Raw genomic sequence first — 23,422 nt, 5'->3', positions numbered from 1 at the left:
GTCAGCAAGTTGCATAGCTTCTGCATTCTGATTCTTCAAGCCTCTTTTGTATGAAGTTTAGCACAATGTTTTACACCGTGTTTGACCCGAATGGCATGCTGGAGGTAGGAACATTTTTCCGAACTACAAAATAGAAAGGGGTATAATGTGGTTTTGCTATTAAATATTACTCATTTATGCTTTTTTTCCTGTAGAACAAAAGTAAAAATTATCATACAGGGTTAAAAACTCAGCTATAATACACACAATGAGTGCCGTGTTGCTGAAATATTTATACGCTTTTATCTGATCTATTTCCTAACCACAAGGTGTTTGCCTGCGAATCCCTGGCACTTTTGATATTACCTGAAGGCAAATGGTATATAGAATTATACAAGTTATTTACAACAACAGCCAAGCCATTCCTCTGGAAACTAGGCTGCAGATCAAAGGATTGTTTTGATCTCTACTTAGCATATTTGTTTAACCTAGCCAGTGATTCTGAAAAGTGCACAAGCTTTTCGGTGATATGCAGAGCACCCTTTATCCGTCTTTTTCTTCTGTTAGCTCTGGATTTAAGTACTTTCTGTATTTAGGAGACAACTGGATTTGCCAGCTTTTGAAATTTAGTTGCCCACTGCTAGCAGTCTTGGCACTCAAAAATAGATAACTAGGTATGTTCCACTGCTAATCCTGATCGGCCTTGTAATAGTATTTGCGGACTGTACAGCACTCAATTAGGGCATAATGTGCTATTTTTATTTCCTTTAAGTTGGATTAAAAGTGAAAACATGTTTATTCCATCTACTGTTTACTGTGTGGGTACTTTGCAAAGAATTGTTTTATACTGTTTCAATCAGGAGCACTCTCTCCACACAGGATTGCAAAATATCAGGAGGAAAACAATGTCCAAACGCTTTCTAAAAAAGATGCCAGGGCAATCAGGACAGTTTCTGGAATGCTTAAGAGAATGCATATGCACACAATGCCCTAATTCTCTCTTACTTTGGGTCTGGGAAAGATGAGCCCAGGTTTATTGAGAGCCAAAAAAGGGGGCAGATGGCTCACAAGAGGGATAAACCTGGGAAGTCATGCTGTAAATGTGTTTTACAGAAAACAATGAAAGGAGCGGACAAAGCGATTGTGGCAAAGTCCTTTGGAAAATGGGAAAGCAGCTCTCTAAGGTCCAGGACCATGGAGAAGCCGGATGAGCCGTCCGAGGAGAGTAAGGAGGAGAGCCTTTCCAACTGCACCTGTGAAGACCCCCAACTCGGCAAGAAACCAGCTGGTAAAAGTACCTTATTTTCTTATTTCAAGTCCATTCTCAGTGCTGTGTCTATACCTGCTTATTTTTCTTGTGGCAATTTTAATTATTACTGTTGTGACTTTTTTTTCTTTCCATTTGACTCTGTGGCCTGCCATATCCGGTGAACAAACAAACCGCATTGTTGGGCAGGAGAATTCCTTTTGAGGCAAAGTGTGTCTCCGATGATACAGTGTTGCCAGAAAAAGACAAAGCAAAAAATAGCAAACACAAAAACAGTCACAGGTGCATGGGAAAAAGAGGGAACCGAGTGAATGGTCACTGCGGTCCCCAGGAGGTCTTTCAGTGTTAGCCAGTGCGGTGGGTGGACTTCTGACAAGGACGTTGGTTAGCAGCCAGGTGGAGTGTGTAACTGAGAAAGCCTCTGTTTATTCTTTTCACATGCTAATGCAGCTCCTGTGTGACTTTAATGCGGCAAAACTTTTTCTCAGAGTTAACATTTTTGTTGTTCCAATACCTGCTCTTGTATCACAGTAGTGGGCTAATTCAAAGGCTCCACTCTCTTTCATATATACTTGGGACTGTGCCAGGGATAGAGATATATTAACTGTGCTGTTTATTAAAAAAAAAGGGCTTTACACTGGTGGAATATTTTCAGGACAAACAGGTACAAATGTGGCCTTTTAAAAGATGGAGTAGACATTGTCATTAGGTGTATTTAAATCATAACTATGACATTTATTTATTTAATTTAAATTGAAGGCATAAACATTGACATCACTATGTATTCCTAAGAGTTGGTTTACTGTTTATTTAGAGATAAAAGCTTTGTTACATACCTTACAAAATGGCTTTCATCCATGTTTTATATTAAATTAAAAGTCCATGCAGCATTTTGCCCTTAACTTAATTTCAGGCCATAATGTTCCATGTAGTATACAATGTGAACTACAGTATTTCACAGGTTTGTATTGGTCCTACAAAATGAAATTAGGCTTCTGACAATCTGTAATGAAAGACACGAAGGCCCAAGTCCTGAGCAAATGCACCCCTATGTGGACAAAGTATGAACAGTGGGGTATTTACATGAAACAGGCCCTGCAATCCTTTTATTACAATAGTTTTTCTTTCCTACAATGCTATCTGACTTGCTAGTATAATAAGCTATCAATATTGCAGAAAACATGCTCTAAAATGTATTTTTCAGTTAGTTCATGAGCCAGTCTAATGCCTCGGAGCACAAAGGAGCAATATGGTCTCACGCTATGGGTCTTTCCATACCTTGTAGTGTACAATCTGTAAATAGCTTAAAAGGCATCGCATCTGCCATCTGCACTTCTAGGAACTCTTCTGCATAACCATTAAAACAAGCTGTCTCAGAGGACATCATTCGTATTTCAGCCTCAACCCTGAATTACTGTGTGTTCATTATAATTATAAGGGAGGAGTGTTGCCAGGCTAGCCTGCAGAATGCCAGGTGCACACTTCCATAATCTACCATTTTAAACAACTCAGAGCATTAACAGCAGTATCTACATGCTATTCAGCCATTAGTTCACTTTGGCTTTCATGCTCAAACTCACATCAGTCATCCAAGCATTTTGTTTGCCGCAACAGACATACAGGAAGAAAGTGCAATACTTTGTAGTGTTCCATTTTCCTAAGCCTGCTTAGGTTATGTGACTGAGCCATGCCGCTGTGTGAAATTTTATCCCGATACTGGCACTGTATCCTTGTGAGGGAGTCTTGTAAAATAGGTTTACTTAGCGCCTTTGCTGGCATTTTCCGAAGATAGCAAATGCACAAACACTGTCCATGATCGGATTAACTGTTCAACAAAATGATGCAACTCTTTGTCTTTCTTGTGTGGCATAGGTTTCTCTGCTTAAGTGTAGTGGTCATCCAGAAGAGAATAGAAACATCTGAAATCCAGTCATATCATTATAATCCATATATTTTAAATGTAACAGATGACAGGCTTGGTTTGTCATCCTTTGTCACAGAAATGTGACATGTGAGTACCCAGAGTGAATCACTCATGCACTAAATTCACTACATTTCACAGATACCGTCTAAAACTGCACAACTACAGCCCTTAATTAACACAAGTCCTGATTTGCACAGCATTTCATGTTGAACTTAGCCTGATGTTCCTCTCCAGTGCTGAGGCACAAGATTTAAATTGCATGTGATAACTGTGAAAGATTTTTTAAGCGTCCATATACAGTGTAATATGCCAAGTACATAGAGAACAGAAATTTGCACCTGAGGACATAAAGCTATACATCCAGAGTCACAAGGTGTGTCAAGACAAAATGTTAATTACACAATTTATGACAGAAATCAGCTGAAATATCTCAATGGATCTTGCTTATTTACATTTTAATTACTACTATTACTTATTCTTATTTTTTGGATGTGACCATAGCAAGCCCAATTCCTCCCCTACACTAGAAAGGAGCAAAATGACTGTTTTCCACTGGAGGTTTAGATGCTTGTTTATCACTTTTAAATACCATCATCTTTGCTGAAATCCCCTCTCAAAAGAACCTTTCACTTGCTGGAATAAATTCAAATTAAAATTTAAATCCCTCTTTGCATTTCTTCAGCCTTTTTTAAAATAGCTGCCTCCTTTTAGAAAGCTGTTTATGTAGTGATCTGTTCATAATCCAGTTTGTTTCTCAACAGCGAAAAACACAGAAATCGTATTATCACTATCTTGGAGAGATGATGCGAGAAATCATGAAGTATAAATGTCTGGATCTGTGGAAGTTTTCAAAGTTGTGAAGCTGTAGAATATGGCAAAATCCTTTCAATAAAGTAGTCTTTAACAGTGTGATTTGACTTGCAAATACACTGAAAAATAAAGTACATTGTGCCAATAACTCAAACACATTTCACCAACCTCTAGCAGAGCTAGTGCAGAGATACACAATATGCACTCATTCAACAAATACACAATATTTTGGCATGTTGCGAACAATGTACACAGTATTTCACATATTTTGTGGATGGATGGCGCATGAGAAATGTTGAGGTGTGTGACATACAGCTATTGAAGTGGGAATCTGAAGATTAACCCTTGGCACCGAGACAAGTCATGCAGATCTTTGTAAACAGCTCTTTTTAATCCTAGGAGGTGCTCACACTTCCAGTGTACTCAGAAAAACAATATCTAATCAGAAATGTAACATAATAAACAAAAATATCAGACATTTAAATGCAATACCTTTTGATAACAATTCATTTCAGATGTTAAATGACATAGAAGAGGACATAGGGAAATTTAATTTGCTCAAGCTAGATTGGATTTATTGTTTGGAAACAAATTATAATTGTGTCTCCAGAAAGTTAACCAAGATCTAAACAAAAGCAAATCAATGACCCACCCCCATTAATCACTCAACGCTACTTGTGCTGAAGAAACTAACTTCATAATCAATTTCTTTGTTTTGCTCAAAAGGACATTTGCATTTTAGTTCATGTCAGCAAGCTTCCTGTGTCTGGTGCAATCAAACATTGCAAGCCATCCACATTAATGGAGTTTTTTTTCCATTTGTTCAAGTGCATATCTCTGAATACTCAAGATGATTTTCAGCTTATTATGCAAACTACCCAACAAATATTTTAAAGACAGGGGGGGGAAAGATTCTGTTGAGAGGCAGACTTAACTTTTCTGGTGCTTATCACGCTTCTTATCACGTGGTAAAAAAAAAAAAAGTCTGCTACATCATCTTTTTTATTTTAGTTTTAATGACTAATCTTCCACATTCTGCACATAAGGATCTTGCAACTGAGCACCGACGGGACTTCTGAGTCCAGACAGAAATGCCTCCTGTTAGTTGTGTCTAGACATACTATTACGGCCACCAAGGTCATTATCAAAGCAGGCATTATACACACCTGTTACCATTGTTTAGATGCTCGTTTTTGGCTGAACATCCAAGCTCTTATCTGGCCATTTGTAGGCGTGTCTGCCTCATTGTCTGCCCGCCTGAGTAGAAAAGATGAGCAGGGACCCCGCGAGACGCCCAGATCTGGACGTAACCTCTCAATGACACAACACAAAGAGTCCACGGCCTCTGAACTACAAAAGCCACATATCCAGTGACCAGCCATGCATTGATTTCTTAGATGTGAGCAATCAGAGGCTCTCATGTGAGGGCAGTAAATGTCAGGAACCACTAATCACTGATGCTTTTAGTTATTACTAGATAATTGAAAACGTGCAGTTATATAGGTAATTATGAAAATTAACTATGTTTAAAACATGTTTCTGGATCCACATGGTTAAAGAATTAAGATTAGACCTTTATATTCATTAAAGCAATTAACAGGCTGAGTAATTGGGATTTTTATAGATCAGAAGTGGATGTTATGTCACTCATCTGTGGCCAGTTAGTCAGGCAAAATGTAAAGTAACCTTACTTTTCATTGGTAATGATCGAAGGTCAAAAAATAAGACCTTTAAATAAACAGATTTTTTAAAAACATTTTAAATCAGCAATTCCAAAGTAGAATTTATTACCAAACATACATCTTTATTTATGGTTTCTACACACAAAGTCCATGTTTGGTCACCCTTCACATCTACTCAGACTGCATCTATGGCATCTTAGTACTTATATTAGTTTTTGATGGCTACCCAAGTATATAATACCCCATGAGAGGAAGATTTAGTCAGTTTGGACAACACATTGAGCCCTTGGTCCAAAAGGCAACAGTTCAAGGCAGAGATAGAAAACCTCCTATATTTGTCCATACAACATTTGAAATGTTATTGAAGTGTCTTCAAAGGACACTGAATAAACATATTGTGCCCACGGTCACACACAGATCACCCCAAAGGAGATTGCTGGGAAGTAATCTAATCATTTCTTTTAACTGAGACACAGTGACATGCAGTGTAGATAATGATCCCCATGAAAAATGTACTGTATTTTCAAAAGAATATTCCCTGTCTGCTGACATTAACATAAAGATAGTTCTACATCCTGGAGCCATATCAACAACATGTACTTATGTTTGGTTGATCGTATTTGCATATGCAAATATTTTTTTAAAATTTTAATTCAGTCCTTTTATGTGACTTTGTGTGATGAACAAGCGGCATCAAGTGGTTACACAATGAGGGTTCAGCACCACCAAGAAGAAGAATTTGTGTCATTTTAGACCAAGCTTAAAGCATTATAGCTGAAATTAACCACAGTTTAATATAGATTTTTACACATCTATCACATTCAATGGCACAGTGTGAATATGCATTGTTGTTTGGGTGTATGGGCTGCCATGTGAAATTAGTCGCTTTGCTTTGTTGAAATTACGGGGCGGGGTGTTGAGTGAGGGGGTTCGTTGAAGTTTTGCTGCTGACATTTTGATCCTGCAGTGCATTAGAAGAATTCAGTTAAACATATTTGTGTAGGTTTCACAGGAGGAAGGTATAGTGCTCGAACAACGGGGTGCTGTGACCCTTCACTTTGCTTACATAATTTGCAGCAGAATGCAAAAAGCTTTTAGACACAGATGTGACCCATTGTAATACCTTTCTAAATGCAATCAAACACTTTCTACAAATATGAGCAGGACTTTTTAAATGTGAACCCTTGTTTGACATGTAATTTTGTCCAACCCACTCCTCTTTCATTTCTCCATCAGCTCTCTCCAGCTATGCCCACATTTTCAGTTGATGAAATAGCTTGACAAAACACTAGTTTGTGTTTTATGCCTGCTTTGAATGATGTCCCTTTTTTCAGAGAGACAGAGAGAGAGATTTAAACAGATGTTCAGGCCAAAAGAAAAATTATATATTTTGTAATGGCGGTTCAGTGTAGCTCTCAATATGTTTCTGTCTCACAATTTGTCAAGATTGTTTTACATGAGTTGATTCTTTTTGTGTTTTCTCCCAGCAATACTGATGTCTAGTACAGGACATGAAATAATCATCCCTTGAGCAAGCGTGTTGTGTCCTCACAGCGAGATTGTCTGCATGAGCAAACAAAGACCATGTTATTTGATAAGATGCTTAGATAGAACCTTCTTTACTTTCATATGTTTGTACGATTATCAGGCACGAATGGTGAAAGGAGAGGAAAAACGTGCAGGTCGACTCTCTTTGTATGTCTCTTTCACAGTGTATCGTGAATTGGCTCTTGAAGACAGTTAGAAATTAGACTTTCAAATGAGGCATTAAACAAGGTGATGATCAACTGCCAAACCTTAAGTAATGATATTCTCCGTCCTCAAGTCCCCAGCCTTGCATAACCAAATGCACAAATCACAGAAAAAAGAACTGAAAATACATTATTATTACATATTGTGTTCACACGTCAGTCCCCTGGGACCGGGGGGGACATCAGCGACAGATAAGCATGTTTGGGTGGCCCCTACCATCAGCTGGGGAAGGCTATGCTCGGATCTTGAGGGGGGCCCCCTCATGGGTATCACTTATTTTAAATCCTGAGCCACACCACCCCCACCCCCCCTCTTTTGCCCCCCTCGCCCCAGGCTCCACCCAGAAGTGTGGTTGCCTTTGTCATTGTAATCTGGCCCTGTTTGCTAAACGCTTCCACTGTTTACTCTCTGCTATGGGGGCTTGTATGAACAGGAGTCAGCAGGACGCAGGGTGACATCACTTTTGCTGGGGGGGTGTTTGAAAAGCTGCATTTGTAAATTCTCGGGGCCCCTTTCTTCTTTTATTCTTGCCTGTCTCTATCCAGGCCTGTCGAACGCATGAGCTAACTCAGGAGGCTAACATGGCCTACAGGGAGGAATTACACCTAATTACTTGAATAACTGCTAGGCAGCAGCCTTCCGTAGTCACCAAAAATCATTTCCAGGTCTCTGCTTTTTACTGATAGCCAGACGTCTTGTCACAGAAAACCCCCGGACAAAGCTTTTACATTCAAATGGTCCAGGAGAAATGAAACAGACTGACAGGTACAAACATTAAAAAGGGGGGAAATCAAATTAACAGACAAGGATTTCATATCATCTATTTTTGTTGTTGCCGTAGCGATAAAGTCGCAGACATTGAAACTGGTCTGTTGAGCCATTGTTATCATCCCTGGCCATCTGCTGCTGAGGAGTGACATTCCCTCTCATTTGCATGATGAGTGATGTATGAGGAGCTTGGGAGGGCATATGCCCCGTTCTTATGACAAAGCAGGAGAAAGTTTTTTTTCAAACGCAGAATAAGGATTGATATAGATATATAATATATATGCCTGGAAAAAAGAACTACAAAAAAAAATAAAAAAAATACCTGTGAGTGTCTTATGTGTGTATTTGCCTGTATGTATGTTGAATCTTCGTTTAGCACAAATCTGTGGTGTGTGTGTGTGTGTGTGCGTGTGTGTGTGTGTGTGTGTGTGTGTGTGTGTGTGTGTGTGTGTGTGTGTGTGTGTGTGTGTGTGTGTGTGTGTGTGTGTGTGTGTGTGTGTGTCTGTGCGAGGGTACGCGCGCATGAGTAGAGGCTAGTGCGCGCATCTGCCTTCTTGTGTGCCTGTTTGTGTGTTTTGCGGATGTGGGAGTAGAGCGAGGAGGGGGGTTGGTGGCTGTTGATGTGCAAATGTGCATCATGTTGAAGGGCTGTGAATGGGGAGGTGTGACGTAAAAAGGGACCCGAACGCAGGTGCTTATCTCGAGGCTGTCAAAGGCACAGTATGTCATATTCCTGGGGACTACCTTTCAAAGCCACAGCACCAGCTCAGCTATCAAGAGACTGGGAGAAAATCAAACTTTTTGGATCACAGCACTAGGTTGGTGTCAAAGTTCTTTTTATTTAATATACTGTCAGTTTGGTCAGCATTTATCTTCACTGATATTCTGTATCGCATATGTGAACGACAAGCCTTTCAGCTCCTGCTGTTCGATGCTGTCATCTGAAAACAGGAGTGTTAGAAACTTACTGAGATTTACACTGAGATTTAGTCAGCTGCTAAACTTGTGTACCATGGATTTTACTAGATTATGTGAAATAGTATTATGCTGGCAATTCTTTTATACTGTGTCAGGGAGTATTTACAAAATACTGCGCTGATGATTAATATTGTTTGCTCGATACAAAACGGTGTTCTTAAAATCTTTGCTAGAAAGCGAGCGCAGCTTCTGTCCAGGTTTCAGACAGTTTGAGAGGAGATTAAATGGCTCAAACTGTTTTTTGAGAGGCATGACCTATTTTTGATCAGCCAGATAGTATGAGATACTGTCTATCTAGATTAAATTCACAGCATTTGTGTAGCGTATAAGCTTGTCTTAGAACAGCACATGTTTGTATTGTGTGCAGAGACAAAGCATTGTCAGGTTGCCTGTGGCTTTGACAGTGACAGCTGTACATACACGACCACTGAGCCTAATGCACTTAAACATTGACTCTGTGCTCCAATAACATATTTGAACAGTCAGTGAAGTATTTTATTGCATCCTGTTTTAGTTTTCCGTAATGTGCCTTTTAAGTCTGATAAAGTTTAAAAACTATAAGCTAATGTTGATTTTAGTTGAACAGTAAAAAATCAGCTGTTGTGTTGTACTTTTTGGGTGGTAAATTTGTAAAATACATCAGCACTGAAACATTACATACTGTTCAAAATGTATCTCTATCATCTATTGCTTTCTAACTTTGATACAGTTAAAAAAAACAACTATGTACTAATGCTAAATATAGTGCAAAACACTCTCCTGGTAACTTTAGTGTTATACGTTGGTAAGTTTAGCTTTGAACTAAATTTAGAGTGGCCTAAGCACTCAACAGTCTCCAGAGCAACTATTGATTTAGGAGGACGGAAGTTGGTTAAAAAAGTTCATCATTTACTAGTAAAGTGCGCCACACTAATGGCTCCGAGTCTTCTTTATGACCCAACTTTAAGTTGATCATTGTTAAACAAAAGTAGGATTATTTTTTCTTAACAAGAGCTGACTTGAGGCCTGGGTTTAACTTGTGTTCCTGATATTATCAACCCTTTAATTTGTTTTAATATTTAGTTTGTTATTCTTTTTATGAACAGAAAATATACAATATAGTATAGCGTGTATGACGAAGAATATGTATGTAAACGTAAAATACTGCACATATCTATTCTGCATGTCTTTTGAAACATTATACTCTGTGATTGAGGTGTTAAATCATTTTTTAGTTTTGGATAATTTCACTATAAAGTTTGGAACATTTTCAGTGGTAAAATAAATGAAAATGCCAGTTGTCATTCTGCCTGTTAGCTTCCATTTAATCACAACTCCATCAGCTTATTTCAGCTCGCAGCGCCCAACAAACAAGAAAAGAGCAACAACCAACACTAGATAAAACACAGTTTTGTTACAAATCTGAATAATCCTTGAAACAGTTTGGTGAGTTATACACAAAATGATAGCATGTAAAGTCAGGACCTGTGAGCGAGGTTATGAAGTTAAACTTCTACTCTTTGTTTTAAAGAGAAAAGCAGGGACGTGTGGTAAAGCGGTGATAAGTAAGAGGCATTATCCCTCTCTGCTGCCCGCCCTCTGCTTCAAAGCACAGGGATGTTGGTTGCTACACAACACACACATTTAACCTCTGTTCCCCTGCAGGAACTGTCCATGGTACCTGCAGCTCAACAAATCTGGATTCACAAACTTGGCCACATGGCTGCAAAACACAAAAAACTCCTGTGAAAAAACAATGTTTACCTATTCCCAATAATCTAGCAAATAAATTAAAATATATAGTAATTCCACGTTTTGATTTCTCTTATGTTGTTTTAACTATAAATGAATTGCCGTCGGCACACAATGTAAATTAAAACAAAATGTGCATGGAAAAAGCTTAGCATGTTACATATTGTGTTACCTGTTTTTTACCCTGCTCAAACTTCAGTTAGTTAATCCAGGAAAATGAATTATGTGGATTTAATTCGACAAGGTCTCAGAAATGATCCATCTGCTGTTGAGCAGCTGGTGAAAGGATAAATGTAATTAATTACTTAACTTTTCAACAGTATTCCAGAAAAACAGTGCTGTTTGTGTGTGCTATTGGGAAAAAATGTAAAGCAACACTGTGATGTAAACCTTATTAATGTTTTATTTCCTCCTCAGTTCTTAAAACAGGGTTTATTTAAAATAGAATGTCCAGGTTGTAATATTGTTTAAAATTGGTGTTGTGCAAATATATAATCATATATTTTCAGGAATTTGCTTCAATGGCAATCTATCCCTTATATACTACTGTAAATATTACTCTTCATTTAGCAAAGATACAATTTCAGCCTATATTAAAAACAATATTATAATTGATCAAAAACTGCTTAGAATTTACATAAAGTTGTCCTCATATAAATAATATTTGGCTTACAGTTTAGGTTTATATTTTACTTTCTCAAAATATGATGAAAATCAGATACTCTAAAAAAAATATGCATTTATTGATTATTATACAAATTATTTGAAAATCTTAATTACATTTTTGTGTTGTATAATAAATCATATTTTCTGGTTCTACTTTACAGCTAAATTATCTAAAACGTTAAGGTTAAAACAGGTGGGATTTTCCTAATAAGATAAAATATAATACAACCCTTTTTTAGGGAATTGATATATTTTTTTGACAGGGCAAGACTATGAAATGTTCCCAATTATTATTACATTGGATTTTATTCCGCCTCTCTTGTTTTAAAAATATATTTCAGAATTTACCTTGATTGTAATGTACCTCATTGGCTGTGGTTTTGTTTGTTGGCCTAACTATAAAGGATCTGCTTATACCCTTGTGGGTTGGGAAGAATTAGGATTTATGAATTTATTTCCTCTGTTGTATTGTTTAAACAGCTTTGGTTTAGTTTTGATCCCTTCCTCTTGCCTTTGAGGCTGTTCCACGGTGTCAGCTGTTGACTGATAGTAAGAGAACTGCCTCACAGTGTGAATGAAAGAAAACTAGCGGTTGGTAAACACTGATAAGGGATAAATAGAAAGCGGTCAGGCAGAGATAGTTCTGTGGGAGCCCAGATTGTGTGCGGTCTGTTAAAATGAGATTCTGAGCCTGTCCTTTTTATTCTTCCTCCCCTCCCCTCCCCTGTGCGGCGTTTGTCTGGAAAATCTCCAGTGACCCGGCTCGGCAGTCCCAGGCTGCAGTATTCTCTTTTTGTATTTGTTTTGTTTTCTAACAAGGGTCAAGTTGGCCAATAGACACGTCCCTGATGCTTATAGACAGCTGTCATGACTTCAAGTACTTACAATGGTTACATTTTACACACAATTATGGATGTGCACCAACAAACACTGTAGCAAAAGATCTGTTTGAAAGCTTCATATTTAAAAGATGTAAGATTATTACCTTTTATCATATAATTTTTTTTAAAAATCCTATAAGATTTATTTAAAAACCTGAGCACGAGGAGTTCTGGAAATCCATCCATAATTTCTTATATCACCCATAACATATGTGCTCAGAGTACTATTATCACGTCAAGGTGTATATATCACCATGCTATATTAATTACAGTCACATAATTAGACATTTACTCTTCACTACAGACCCTGAGGAATATAAATCTAATTTCTCAATTAGATTCACTCTAAATTACTGTTTTTATTTAATGCTTTTTAGGAGCATTCTGTCCTATCCATTGATTATGTTTTTCTGGGGGTGAATCTTTCTTTTTATGTGATTAAAAAGACCTTCAGAGGTCTTACCTTGAGGATCACCATGTGGTGTATTTACACAGAAAATAATTCAGCCCATTGTAGCCCGGCAGCTAATGAGATTGGTTGTTAAGTGAATGACACAAAGGCTACAAAAAAAAAAAGAAAAGCTTAGCGTTTCGGGTGAATATCACTGTGTCCCTGCACTCACACACACAAACACACACACACACTATCTCAGCAGCGGCACTCTGGACTACCCTGTACCCCACCTCGATATCCTTTTGCTCCGTCTCCTCCCCGATGTCACTATAAGATGCAAAACAAAGGCTAAGAGGGGCATGGTAAGTCAAGCTTGCGATTCTGCCCTGTCGGACATGTTAACGTGCGTGCGTTTAGATGCAGGAGACAAGTGATTCTGTTTGTCTGTGTGAGGATGTGCTGCGCTGTGTAAGCCTCAGGCTCAGATAAGTACATTCATTGAAGGGTCAATAACAGGGAGGCTGTCTAATGTGACTCATAGTAAGATCATCACATTTTTATTCGACCATTCTTAACTTCTCATTTACTGGTAAAACTTTTTTCTCTGTCAGTTTCTTGGACTTGAACTTTAGATTTTAAAAGCAAAACAGGTGTATGTTGTTGTATCTTTCTGTGCTTTTATTGTTAATGATGTGTGTTATTTAGGTATTGTTGTTGATCCTTGAGTAAAGCTGGACTCGGTGTTGTCCAAAGATTTAGCTAATAAAGCCCTGGAAGGCACAGAGAGAGGCATGACAGCACAAGAGAGGGTTTTGTTAAGCACCCGGACTCAGTTTGTATCGATTTCTAAGCTGTTTAGATACTCACTCAAAAGTGAATAGATTCTGTTTGGACACAAACATGCACATTTTGTGCGGATATCGTGTTTCTTCCCTCGGACTCCTCTTTCTGATCTCTGAATAGTAACACTGGAGCATCGGTAGTGATTGCTGTAACAGGAACATTAAAGTGCATTAGCTTATCATGCTCCACTGTCAGGCTGGAAACTGGGTTAAAGTCCATCGCGTATATTAAACCCTGGACTTAAGTCAAATTTACATTTTGTTAAAGATTACTCCTTTTATTGATGCATATAATCATATTCATGGGCCATCTGCTGATTTGGCAAGCATGGATCAAACTCACAAAACAGCCCTGCTAACCTTATAAGTACAAAATAGTCTGGCTTAACTCTCCTAGCCCAGAAGTGTGTGTGCGTTAGTGTGTGTGACAGTGTGAGAGATTGTATGGATATTGGATAATACTTAATTTAGATCCTCCAGGCTGCTCATGCCATATTTTCTTTTATCATGATCGCTTTGGTAGCAGACCAGGGCTTGTGTTTGAACAACTGAGCAAATAATGTTGGTCTGACAATAAGCAAAGCAAAATCTTGGTATGAGGAATCTGATTAAACTCTTGACCACAGCGCACAGCTCTCAGTTTATACCCGTCACCATGGTTACGTGGGTTTCACAGTGCAGCACTGCACACTTCCACCTGGTTGTGAGCAGCTACACGGGCCTCACCTTCTTGAGGAGGTAATAAAACACTGCTTTAGGCTTTATAGTTATTCCGATAACTGACTTAGTCCTGAGCTATAGCCCAGTGTGTGTTTCACAGAAATAGGAATTCACCACTGGGCATCCTTACTGCATGAAATACTTATGTTCGACTCATTCCAAACAAAGCTTACGCAGATTGAGAATTCATATGCCAGAGGTAAATCCGAGTTAACACGGATTTATACTGGCATGAGTTAAAGGACTAGAGTTTGTAATCCAGGTGGCCAAGGGATTTTACCATACAGTGGCAAAAATCACTTAAAACTCCCCCAACATCCTAAGCCACTGAGCTCAGTAAGCAGACAGATTGTTGAGAATTGATGACAGCACAACTATATCAGAGCTGGACTCTGTGTTTGTGTGTGTGCGTGTGTCCGCGTGTCTGTGTGTACGCCCGTGTTTGTGCGTGCGCATATGTGAACATGTTTGCTTCCTATATATGCTCAATTAGTGCTAAATGGGCGCTTTAGAATAAGACCTTGACAGATTGGTATAATTTCAACAGGGTAGGGGAGCTGTATTGGGAATACTGCCTTCTATCTGCATAAACATCAGTAGCATGAATAAAAAGACAGCAACTTCCTATTCCAGTGGCCTCTGACTGACTATCAAAGTCGCTATAATGTTCAAACAATCACTGGGTTAAATAGCCTTTGCTTGATAACCATATCTAATACATTAAAGATAACACAAAGGTGCATCTGTATGTGTATAGGGTGGTGCATGTGTGTGTGAACTTACACACCCGTGTGCACATGTGTGTGGAGGACAGAGGAGCAGAGATAGAGTGGAGTTGTTTAATGACAGGAACAGCTGACTCATTTAGAGAGAGCAGTGAAAGGTAATTAACCCTGGGAAAACTACAGCTGCCATGCGAGCTGTTCACTTCAGCGCAATCTGATTAGGAATCACTGCTCGAGTCCCTGACTCCTTTCAGACACTGTGTGTTTGAGGTAAACTTTTCCCTTTGCCCCGGAGAGCCTCGGAGCACTGGAGACCTGCCTTTTGTGACGGGGGATTAGCTGGAACGGTTACTACGTTTCTCCAAATTGCAGACCACCTGGTAGCATTCATGCAACCTCCTCCATGAAAGGGCCTCCTTGGGCAGGAACAATGAGCGGGATTACTCTGCTCATTGTTACACCGGGGCTGGAACTTCTTTTTCCCTAAACACCTGTCCCCCAAATTAGACAGGTTTAAAAAAAACATGTTCATGACAGGATTCAAAGATTCAAACTAACACGAGAGCGGTTTGGCAGACGGGAGGCTTTGACAATGGATGGATTGTCTGCCACTCCGTTTATTATGCTATTGATCCATAGTGTAGTGCAAGGAGATACTAATTTTATTTGTCTCAATATTTTGGTGTTCCTAATTGGATTGAAATTCACAGAAAAAAAAAAAATAGCATATCATCTAGGCCCCCTTTCATACGATAAAGGAATTAAAAGCACCAGAAATTTGGTCAAAAACAGAAATTGGCTCTTTGATGTCAGAAGAAACAATCTGGACTTGGTGCTTTTGTGTGGTCCGGCTCCAGATGAACTCAATTTAGAGGGAAGGCTTAGGGATGACTTTGGAAAGCGATTACAAGATTCTGAAATCACCTCGGCAAAGGTGTCACCATCTGACTCTTTTATGGGACTCTTGCTAACTCCGTCCAATAACAAGTTTCCCCTGTAGTTATGCCATCATAACAAATCATTGAAGCGATAGCGGTTAGCCAGGCTCCTAATTGTCTGTTAAGAATTCTGTGAGCTGTGTTCTTTTATTGAAGCGTCTCTGTCTTGGAGAAGTGATAAGATGCCAATACGCTCCTCTATAAAAGTACTCTTTGGCAAAAGGGACAAACACTTTGCTTGGCCGTCAGGGTAGCTGTGAGGCTGTTGTATATGCAATCGCAGTTGACTTCAAGATTTTTCACTGTCTGCATGAATCCAGAAAACTCCATCAGACGGTGGAATGCTCATAAATTGCCGGCAGAATAATTTTCTTGCAGATAAACTATTTTTTCTCTCTTATTTGAGAGGCCATATAAATGAACAGCACAAACAAAATCAATAACTCCTTTTTTCACAGAATTAACATGAAGTATTTTATACTATAAGTAAACTCATCTTAATATTTAAAATAATTCAAGGGAGTACTTTTATAAAACTATCCAAACGTCCCTTGATTCAATTAGTAAAAAATACATTGTCTAATAAAAACAGCACATTTTCCAGCTCAGTTTGGATTGGATTAGTTGAGTGTGGATTAGCTGTCGATTTCAATATGTAGGTAACAGATAATTAAACACTGTGAAATAAAAAAAAAAACGATTTTATGCCAAGTTTAAGACATAAATTAGACACCCTAGACCTCTTTGTCCCTCCCCCCCTCCTAAACTATATCTCTGCCATTATTCTAATGTCCAGCTGGTATTTAGGCACAGGGCGTCTGACGGCTCCCTGGCCACCTCACAAAAAAAACACAAAAAAAGGGAAGTTGTTTATCTAAATATTCTCTCAACAGAAGTTGATTTTAATCTCTGAGCAGCGCTTAATTTACTCGCCACAAAGCCATTTGCATCTCAATGAAAAATAGTAAAAGCAATCCCTGCTTTCTGTGTACAATTGTACCTGCTTCCCACAGAAAGGGTGTGAGCAGGAGCAGGTATATTGCTGCCAGCTCACCTTTCCGCTTCGTTAAATGTGTAGCTGCTCGTCTGCGCACCTCAAACCTCCTATAGGGTAAATATAAATTACCAATGGGACGCTATATCCTCAGACATTCATTACAAGGAAAAATGAAAGTAAAAGGTGCTATCTTCTTGCCGTTTGCTCTTTATAATACCTCAACAGAAAACACTTAGCGTGTAAAATTAATGTGAAAATTATTCCCGGGGTAAACTATAAACACAGAAGTTACCCCGCACATTTACCCTTTTTTTCTCCTTCCCCTAGATCAGAGTGTAATTGCCAGTAATCAGGTCTGTTTGCTGCTGATAAAACCACTCTGAATGCGAGGAACCCTCTTTGTGTGATGACTCAATTATGCCAGAAGTGGCTCATCAAACCTGGCCCATCAGCTGCTTTAATAAATAAGGAGGAAAACTTGCTGCAGGCGCATTATAATTCCATTCATTCCATAATTAAATCCATTCCAGTTTTAACCCTTAACTCAGTGTGCTTCTGGAAGAGGAAACAAAAACAAGGAGAGAGGGAGGGGGTGATACACACCAGACAGTGACCTTGCACAGAGCACCCATCCGTTCCCTATAATTCAAAATGATACTGTTGAAGAAAGGTTAAGAGAAAAAAGCTTGTGTTGAAAAGGATGGGAATCAGTTAAGACGCAGCTCCTGTTTTTTATGTATGCATTGTTTCCACACACAGCCTTAGACAGTAATTATATTAAAAGAGTAATCTAATCATAACAGTTGGTTGGTCCAGTGTGCAGCACTGACATTTTGAAATCTTATTTTGTGTAATCTCATTTGCCTCCATCATCTTCGCCTGTACCCCCCCCCCCCCCCTATCTATAGGAAATGTAAATAATGTAATTAATTTTATGGTCTCCAGAATCTTTACTTTGCGACTCTGGCCTGCTTTATTGGTTTCAAGATGAGGTATCAACACAGTAGCACACAGTGAGAGTTTTTTTACTCCACCACAATAATGTCTGTGTTAATTACATGAGAGCGTCCCAAGTGCGCGGATAAGCTGGGAACAAGGGGACACAAAGACTCAAGGTCAGTGATGAATATCCACAGCAGCTGCACGGTATTAATAAGGCATTATATGAAAATAATAATAATAGCTTCACTTACAACAAAATGCGAGAGTGTGGTTAGAGTAATGTCAGGAGTGTTATACAGATATTTCCTCTCCACTATCTCAGCTTGGATCCAGCCTCTCTGATAATGGTGCGAGGCAATGGTTATTCATGATGGCTGGACTGGGAAGGTCTCTCTCTTTTGCTACCCCCAGTCGCAGCCCATTCTCTTCTCTGTGGTGGGAATGCTAGCAGATGGGGTTAGGGGGGAATGGGCTGGGCTCAAGGACAGCTAGCAGCCAGATTAACACATAGCAAATCTCATGGACCCTCAGCATCAGGCAGCCTCCTTTCCCCCTGAGAAATCTGCCCCTAGACGCAGGGAAACAGTCCTCTGAGAAGCAGTATTTGTGTTGGACCTGGGGTGTGTGCACGAGAAAGGAGGGGGTTGCATAAATATGATTCAGCAGATGACGAACCGGCTCAAATAGTAGTGAGTCTTTTTTCATATGCTAATGAACCTGCGTGAATAGCCCTCCCTCACTCAACCCCCTCCCTCCCTCCCCTCTTTTCTGTTTCCCCCAGTTTAGTTTTTCTGGGGAAGCGCTCTGTGAGCTATAATTAAGATGATGTTGGTTTTTCAAAGCAAACAGAAATAAATAATTCCATAATAAGATCTGTGAAGTGAAGAGGCTTAATGTACTCATTGTGTTCATCCTTGTTTTCCCTCTTGGATGTTTTGTATTAATTAGAAGCAAGCAATTTGATCTCTGTCAAGCAATCAATTTGCATCATGTTCCTTATTCCATGAGAGGTATTAATATGCTCTTTCCACCTTTTTCTGACTGCATGTTCACATCCATGTCTTGCGGTTAAGGAAATACAATGATTAAAACCATCAGGAAGACATATAATACATTTTCATTTATGAGAATATAGATGCAAAATGTATTTACATGTATCTGTTATTTGTTTATGTTATAGATGATGAATTAGATGATCACTTCCTGAGAGAAAACAAGTGTGAAAGCATCAACCAGGGGGGACAGTGCGGATCTGGCATCTTCTCTAACAGAGCGCTCGGAAAACTACAATCAAAGGTAAATAAGCAGACAGACAAAGCATAACAATACTACACACTCAGTGAAAATAACTTCTGTCAGGGACAAAAAGTCTCTAAATGATTGTGTAACAGTGTTTTGGATAAGTAGCATGCTAAGTGCTGCAGGGTCACTGCTCCTCTGACCGGAGTGAACACAAACTCAGATTGTTTTTTACTTATGCACAGCTGTGGGTGGCTGCCTGATCATATAGTATTTTAAAAGGTAGTGCTGAGTCTGCTCTTTTTAAAGTGATGTCGGATAGTTGTCAGGTTGTCTCGGCTTGATTTGTATGATAAAACTTCCTTTAAAACCATAGAAAGTTAAGAATAATCTGCAACAAGGTCTTCAGGTTTAAAGGACCATAGATGTACTTTAACAATACATAGCATCGTTATCACTAGAGGGCTGGAAAATAAAGTGAATAGAGATACAATTTAAGACTCTATGCGAGAATTTGAGAATCTATGCTTTGAAAAATGCTTTTGCGTTGCCAAAACAAGGGTATATTTTCTAAGCGTTGGTAAAGTAGTCCTACAACAATCCTCATTGTTTCTTTCCAACATTGTTTATGAATAATTGGCAACTACACTAAATGTAATGCATGAACATGCTAAGATAGCGGTGGTAGTTCATTGCGATGGAAACGCTTTGTTTTTACATACATTTGAGGTAAGAAAATGAAAAACTCAACAAAATCCCTGAAAAACATTGCTGGGGAGTTTTAGCAGAAAGGAGTAATATTCTGAATTACATTTCTATTTATTAAGGTATTACAATAAAGTAGGCCTAACTATTTGGTTAGAATACTGTTTTACTAAATGTAATTTACTTTAGCATTTCGAGGCCGGACAAATACGGTTTAGATAAACTGACATGCCAATGCAGGTATAAAGATATTTCAACATGTCTAATATTTTATATAATTTTTCCTATAACAATGTATATTATATTAATACCACTTAATAATTATTGGTGCACATAGGAGGTGTTATAGTTAAGTACATTAAAAAACAATTAAATCTGATTACAACTACATCATAATGTCTTATAAACCATGTACTATCTAAAATAACCATTACAATAAGAATGAAAAGGTACATTTTATAAAGTCCTCAACTACATTTTGTCGGGGGTATCAAATAAAATCTCCCTTTGACCCTAAATGTATGCATTTGTTCTGCTTTTGTAAACACTCAGCCTCACCTGTTTGTCCATGTTGTTGCCATGCCAGGACTACCTGTTAGTACACAGAGCATAGACGGAGGCCTTTCCTGTTCTCTGGTTACTTGTCACCTCTTGTTATGTGAATTAAATAAACAGAAGCCACATCTTTTTTCAAATCTGCTGGTAGGGTTTGTTATAATTATGTCAGAAAGGCACATGTGACGCACGTTATAAGCAGAGCGAACAAAAGGAAGGTTTAAATCTGACGGTCAGATTTATATAATATGTGAAACTTGACACGCAGCACGCGGTAAAAAAAAGGCAACACGCTGAGTCACACGTAAGCGTAACTGTGTTTCATTGTATGGATAGGTATAAAACTACCTACGAGCTGAGTATTAAAACCTATTTCTCATTATTAGTTGATTCATAAGGCTTTAAAAAAAAAGCTATACTGAAATAATAGCATGGTGTTATCATTCAAAAACATGTTATTGTGAATAATTTTCAAAAATCAAAAATAGAAAGCATTTTCTGTATTGTAAATACAAGTTCATTATAAAATGTTGTTTTTATAACATTTGCACATCTGAAATGTCAAATAAAGAAAAAAAATAACGCCGTCCTGGTAATAAAAATGCGAGTCACTGGTGATATTTCCATACACTGATAACATCATTTGAACTTTGATTAATGTCCATGTTACAATCTCAGGTTTCAGGATGTTAGAGCAACACTTTGCCTTCAAAACAACATATTTATACAAAATGTTGAAGCATGTCTGTGTGGAAAAGTGTTGAGAAAACTAATGAGCTACATTCGTTTTTACAGAACGTAATCTATAGTGTTTGGGAGTTGTTTGTCTCAATAGGCTGTAGTAATCAAAAGTAATGAACCTATTATGAGCAGGACCTCTGAGGGCCCGGCGTGGCATTAAGAGTGTGGCACATAAAAGGTTTATTAAAGGAAATTAAGGTCCATCACTGCCACACCTGCTCCCCTATTATAAATGTATGACAGGTCAGTGCCTTCAATCACAACAGCAAACGAGAGAGAGGAGTCATGTTTCCCATTACCAGGGAAAAGTAACAGCATATCCTATGACTCACAGATTTCACTGGCCTGTGACCACTATACGCCACCATCAGCCTGGAATAATTATGTTTAATAGGTTTTATTTGGGACCCACAACCAACAGCCAGCAAGAGTGGATGGATTTTAGCAACTATTTTTGTCTAAACACACACAGTGAGGTGCTGTCCGTACTTTGATGTCATTATTTTCTGCCATTACATTTTTTTTCACCTTTAGAACTTTTTTTTCTAACATTATAGCTTATGTGTTTGCATATTTCTGATGTTTTAGACGCTCTTTGTGATGCTGTAGTGCACATATATTGATTTTAAGGCTCACTGGCTGACAATAATGTCCTATAATCTGTAAAGCTTTCCAGTGATGTTCAATCCTAACTAAAGACATTTAAAGAAAAATCAATTCAATTCATTATAATCTGTGTGTTTAACTCATCTGTACATTGCATTTATTATTTTTTAACAGATGGATTCTGAAGGTGAGGAGCAAACCCTGAAAACATGTAACAGCAGCGCAGGTGAGTGCAGCTCTCGGTTTTAGTTTGCTATTAACTAAACACACATGCATGCACACACACACACATATTCCACTTATCACCATGGGTTCGGGGTATCAGTTCAACAATCCAACTTTATAACTGTCAATTTTATGTATTATCTTGCCGGTCTGAAGAGCACTGCACTGCCATTTCATTATTCAGAGGGGAATAACTTCATTAAATTGGAACACTGGCTCAAATTAGTTAAGGAGTGTGTATATATGTGTGATTGAAAACCTCTAGACTCGATATGTCATTATGCAAGTGTTCAGGGCCTCTGAGGCCCGCCTGCTCACGCTGCGGCTATTACTACATCTGGGGAAATTCATGAAAAGTGTTATTATTGGTTGTGCTTCATGGGAGTAGGGGTAGAACTTGTGAATGAGATTCACGCAGGCCCCTGGGAAAATTGATTTAGCCTTTTTAAAATCACGTTGTCAACGTTGTCAAAGGATGAGCTACCGTTGGTCTCACAGAGAGAATGAAAAAGCTTTTCAGATCAATGACAAGACCACTTCTCCATCGTTGTGCTGATTACTCCCCATGGCATTGTAAAGGGGGAATAAAATCTATGTTAAAAGGCTGCAGTATTAGCCCAGGTGCTACCATCCCTAAAAACACCATCTACAAAACAAATATTTACAGAACATTGTAAAAATTTCATTAGCAATCTCCCAAAAGTAGTGATCCGCTTTGAACCTTTGAAGAATAATATGTCGACAGATGCTGTGCTACTGTAGTGGAAATGTAAACATGATGTTTTATCTGCTTCTGTTTTGTCCTTCCTTTTAACAGGGCTGGTCGACTGCATCACTGATATTCACAGGTAAAACTTTATGACACACATTTTCTCATCTTTTTTTAACCTCCGTGCCAAAAAAGAACCAGTTCTTCCTCGATCCTTGATGTGACTCATTAACTTCATAGAAGAAAGTGTCAAATTTGAGCCTTTGAAATGAGCCAACTGAGGCCTCTATTGACCCTGCTGAGCCTTTTGTCCATTCCCCTCTTCCCCCCCAGTCCATATGGGTCCATGGTGAGGAAGAGGAGTGCTCAGGAAGGGGTGCAGGGCGCCCCCGTCAACAAGAGAAAGTCCCTGCTGATGAAGCCCCGCCACTACAGCCCCAGCGAGGCATGTGAAGAGGAGAGCGAGGACCTGGCACCGCCACAGGACAAAGAAGAGCTGAGGAACATTGACACTCCAGCAGGTAAACAGATGTCCTGTTGTTTTGTCTGTTTTGATGAACAATTGACGCTGAATTTTAAAATCCCATCTGTTGCATTCATATTTCCCTCCCTCTGCCATCAGCCAGCAGCCGCAGTCATTGTGCAG

At 38.8% G+C, this 23,422-nt stretch overlaps 1 protein-coding gene across 5 annotated transcripts in view; it reads left to right on the top strand.

Annotated features, from left to right (window-relative positions):
• st18 (ST18 C2H2C-type zinc finger transcription factor) overlaps positions 1-23,422 on the top strand; it is a 39,626-nt gene continuing 16,204 nt past the window's right edge. For 4 of the 5 annotated variants that reach the window (XM_063885148.1, XM_063885151.1, XM_063885147.1 and 1 more), the window contains exons 1-6: positions 1-104; positions 1,093-1,267; positions 19,177-19,292; positions 22,017-22,068; positions 22,885-22,915; positions 23,110-23,297. In XM_063885148.1, the coding sequence (XP_063741218.1) occupies positions 51-104; positions 1,093-1,267; positions 19,177-19,292; positions 22,017-22,068; positions 22,885-22,915; positions 23,110-23,297 (616 nt within the window). In that variant the 5' untranslated portion in view covers positions 1-50. Of the gene's footprint in view, positions 105-1,092; positions 1,268-8,787; positions 9,001-19,176; positions 19,293-22,016; positions 22,069-22,884; positions 22,916-23,109; positions 23,298-23,422 lie in introns of those variants that run through there. The other variant, XM_063885152.1, reaches the window with a different exon arrangement.

The sequence above is a fragment of the Eleginops maclovinus genome, chromosome 6 (genome assembly GCF_036324505.1).
Source record: "Eleginops maclovinus isolate JMC-PN-2008 ecotype Puerto Natales chromosome 6, JC_Emac_rtc_rv5, whole genome shotgun sequence".
Classification (NCBI taxonomy): domain Eukaryota; kingdom Metazoa; phylum Chordata; class Actinopteri; order Perciformes; family Eleginopidae; genus Eleginops; species Eleginops maclovinus.
The sequence above is the reverse complement of the archived record's forward strand: the minus strand, read 5'-3'. Positions and strand labels throughout refer to the sequence as shown.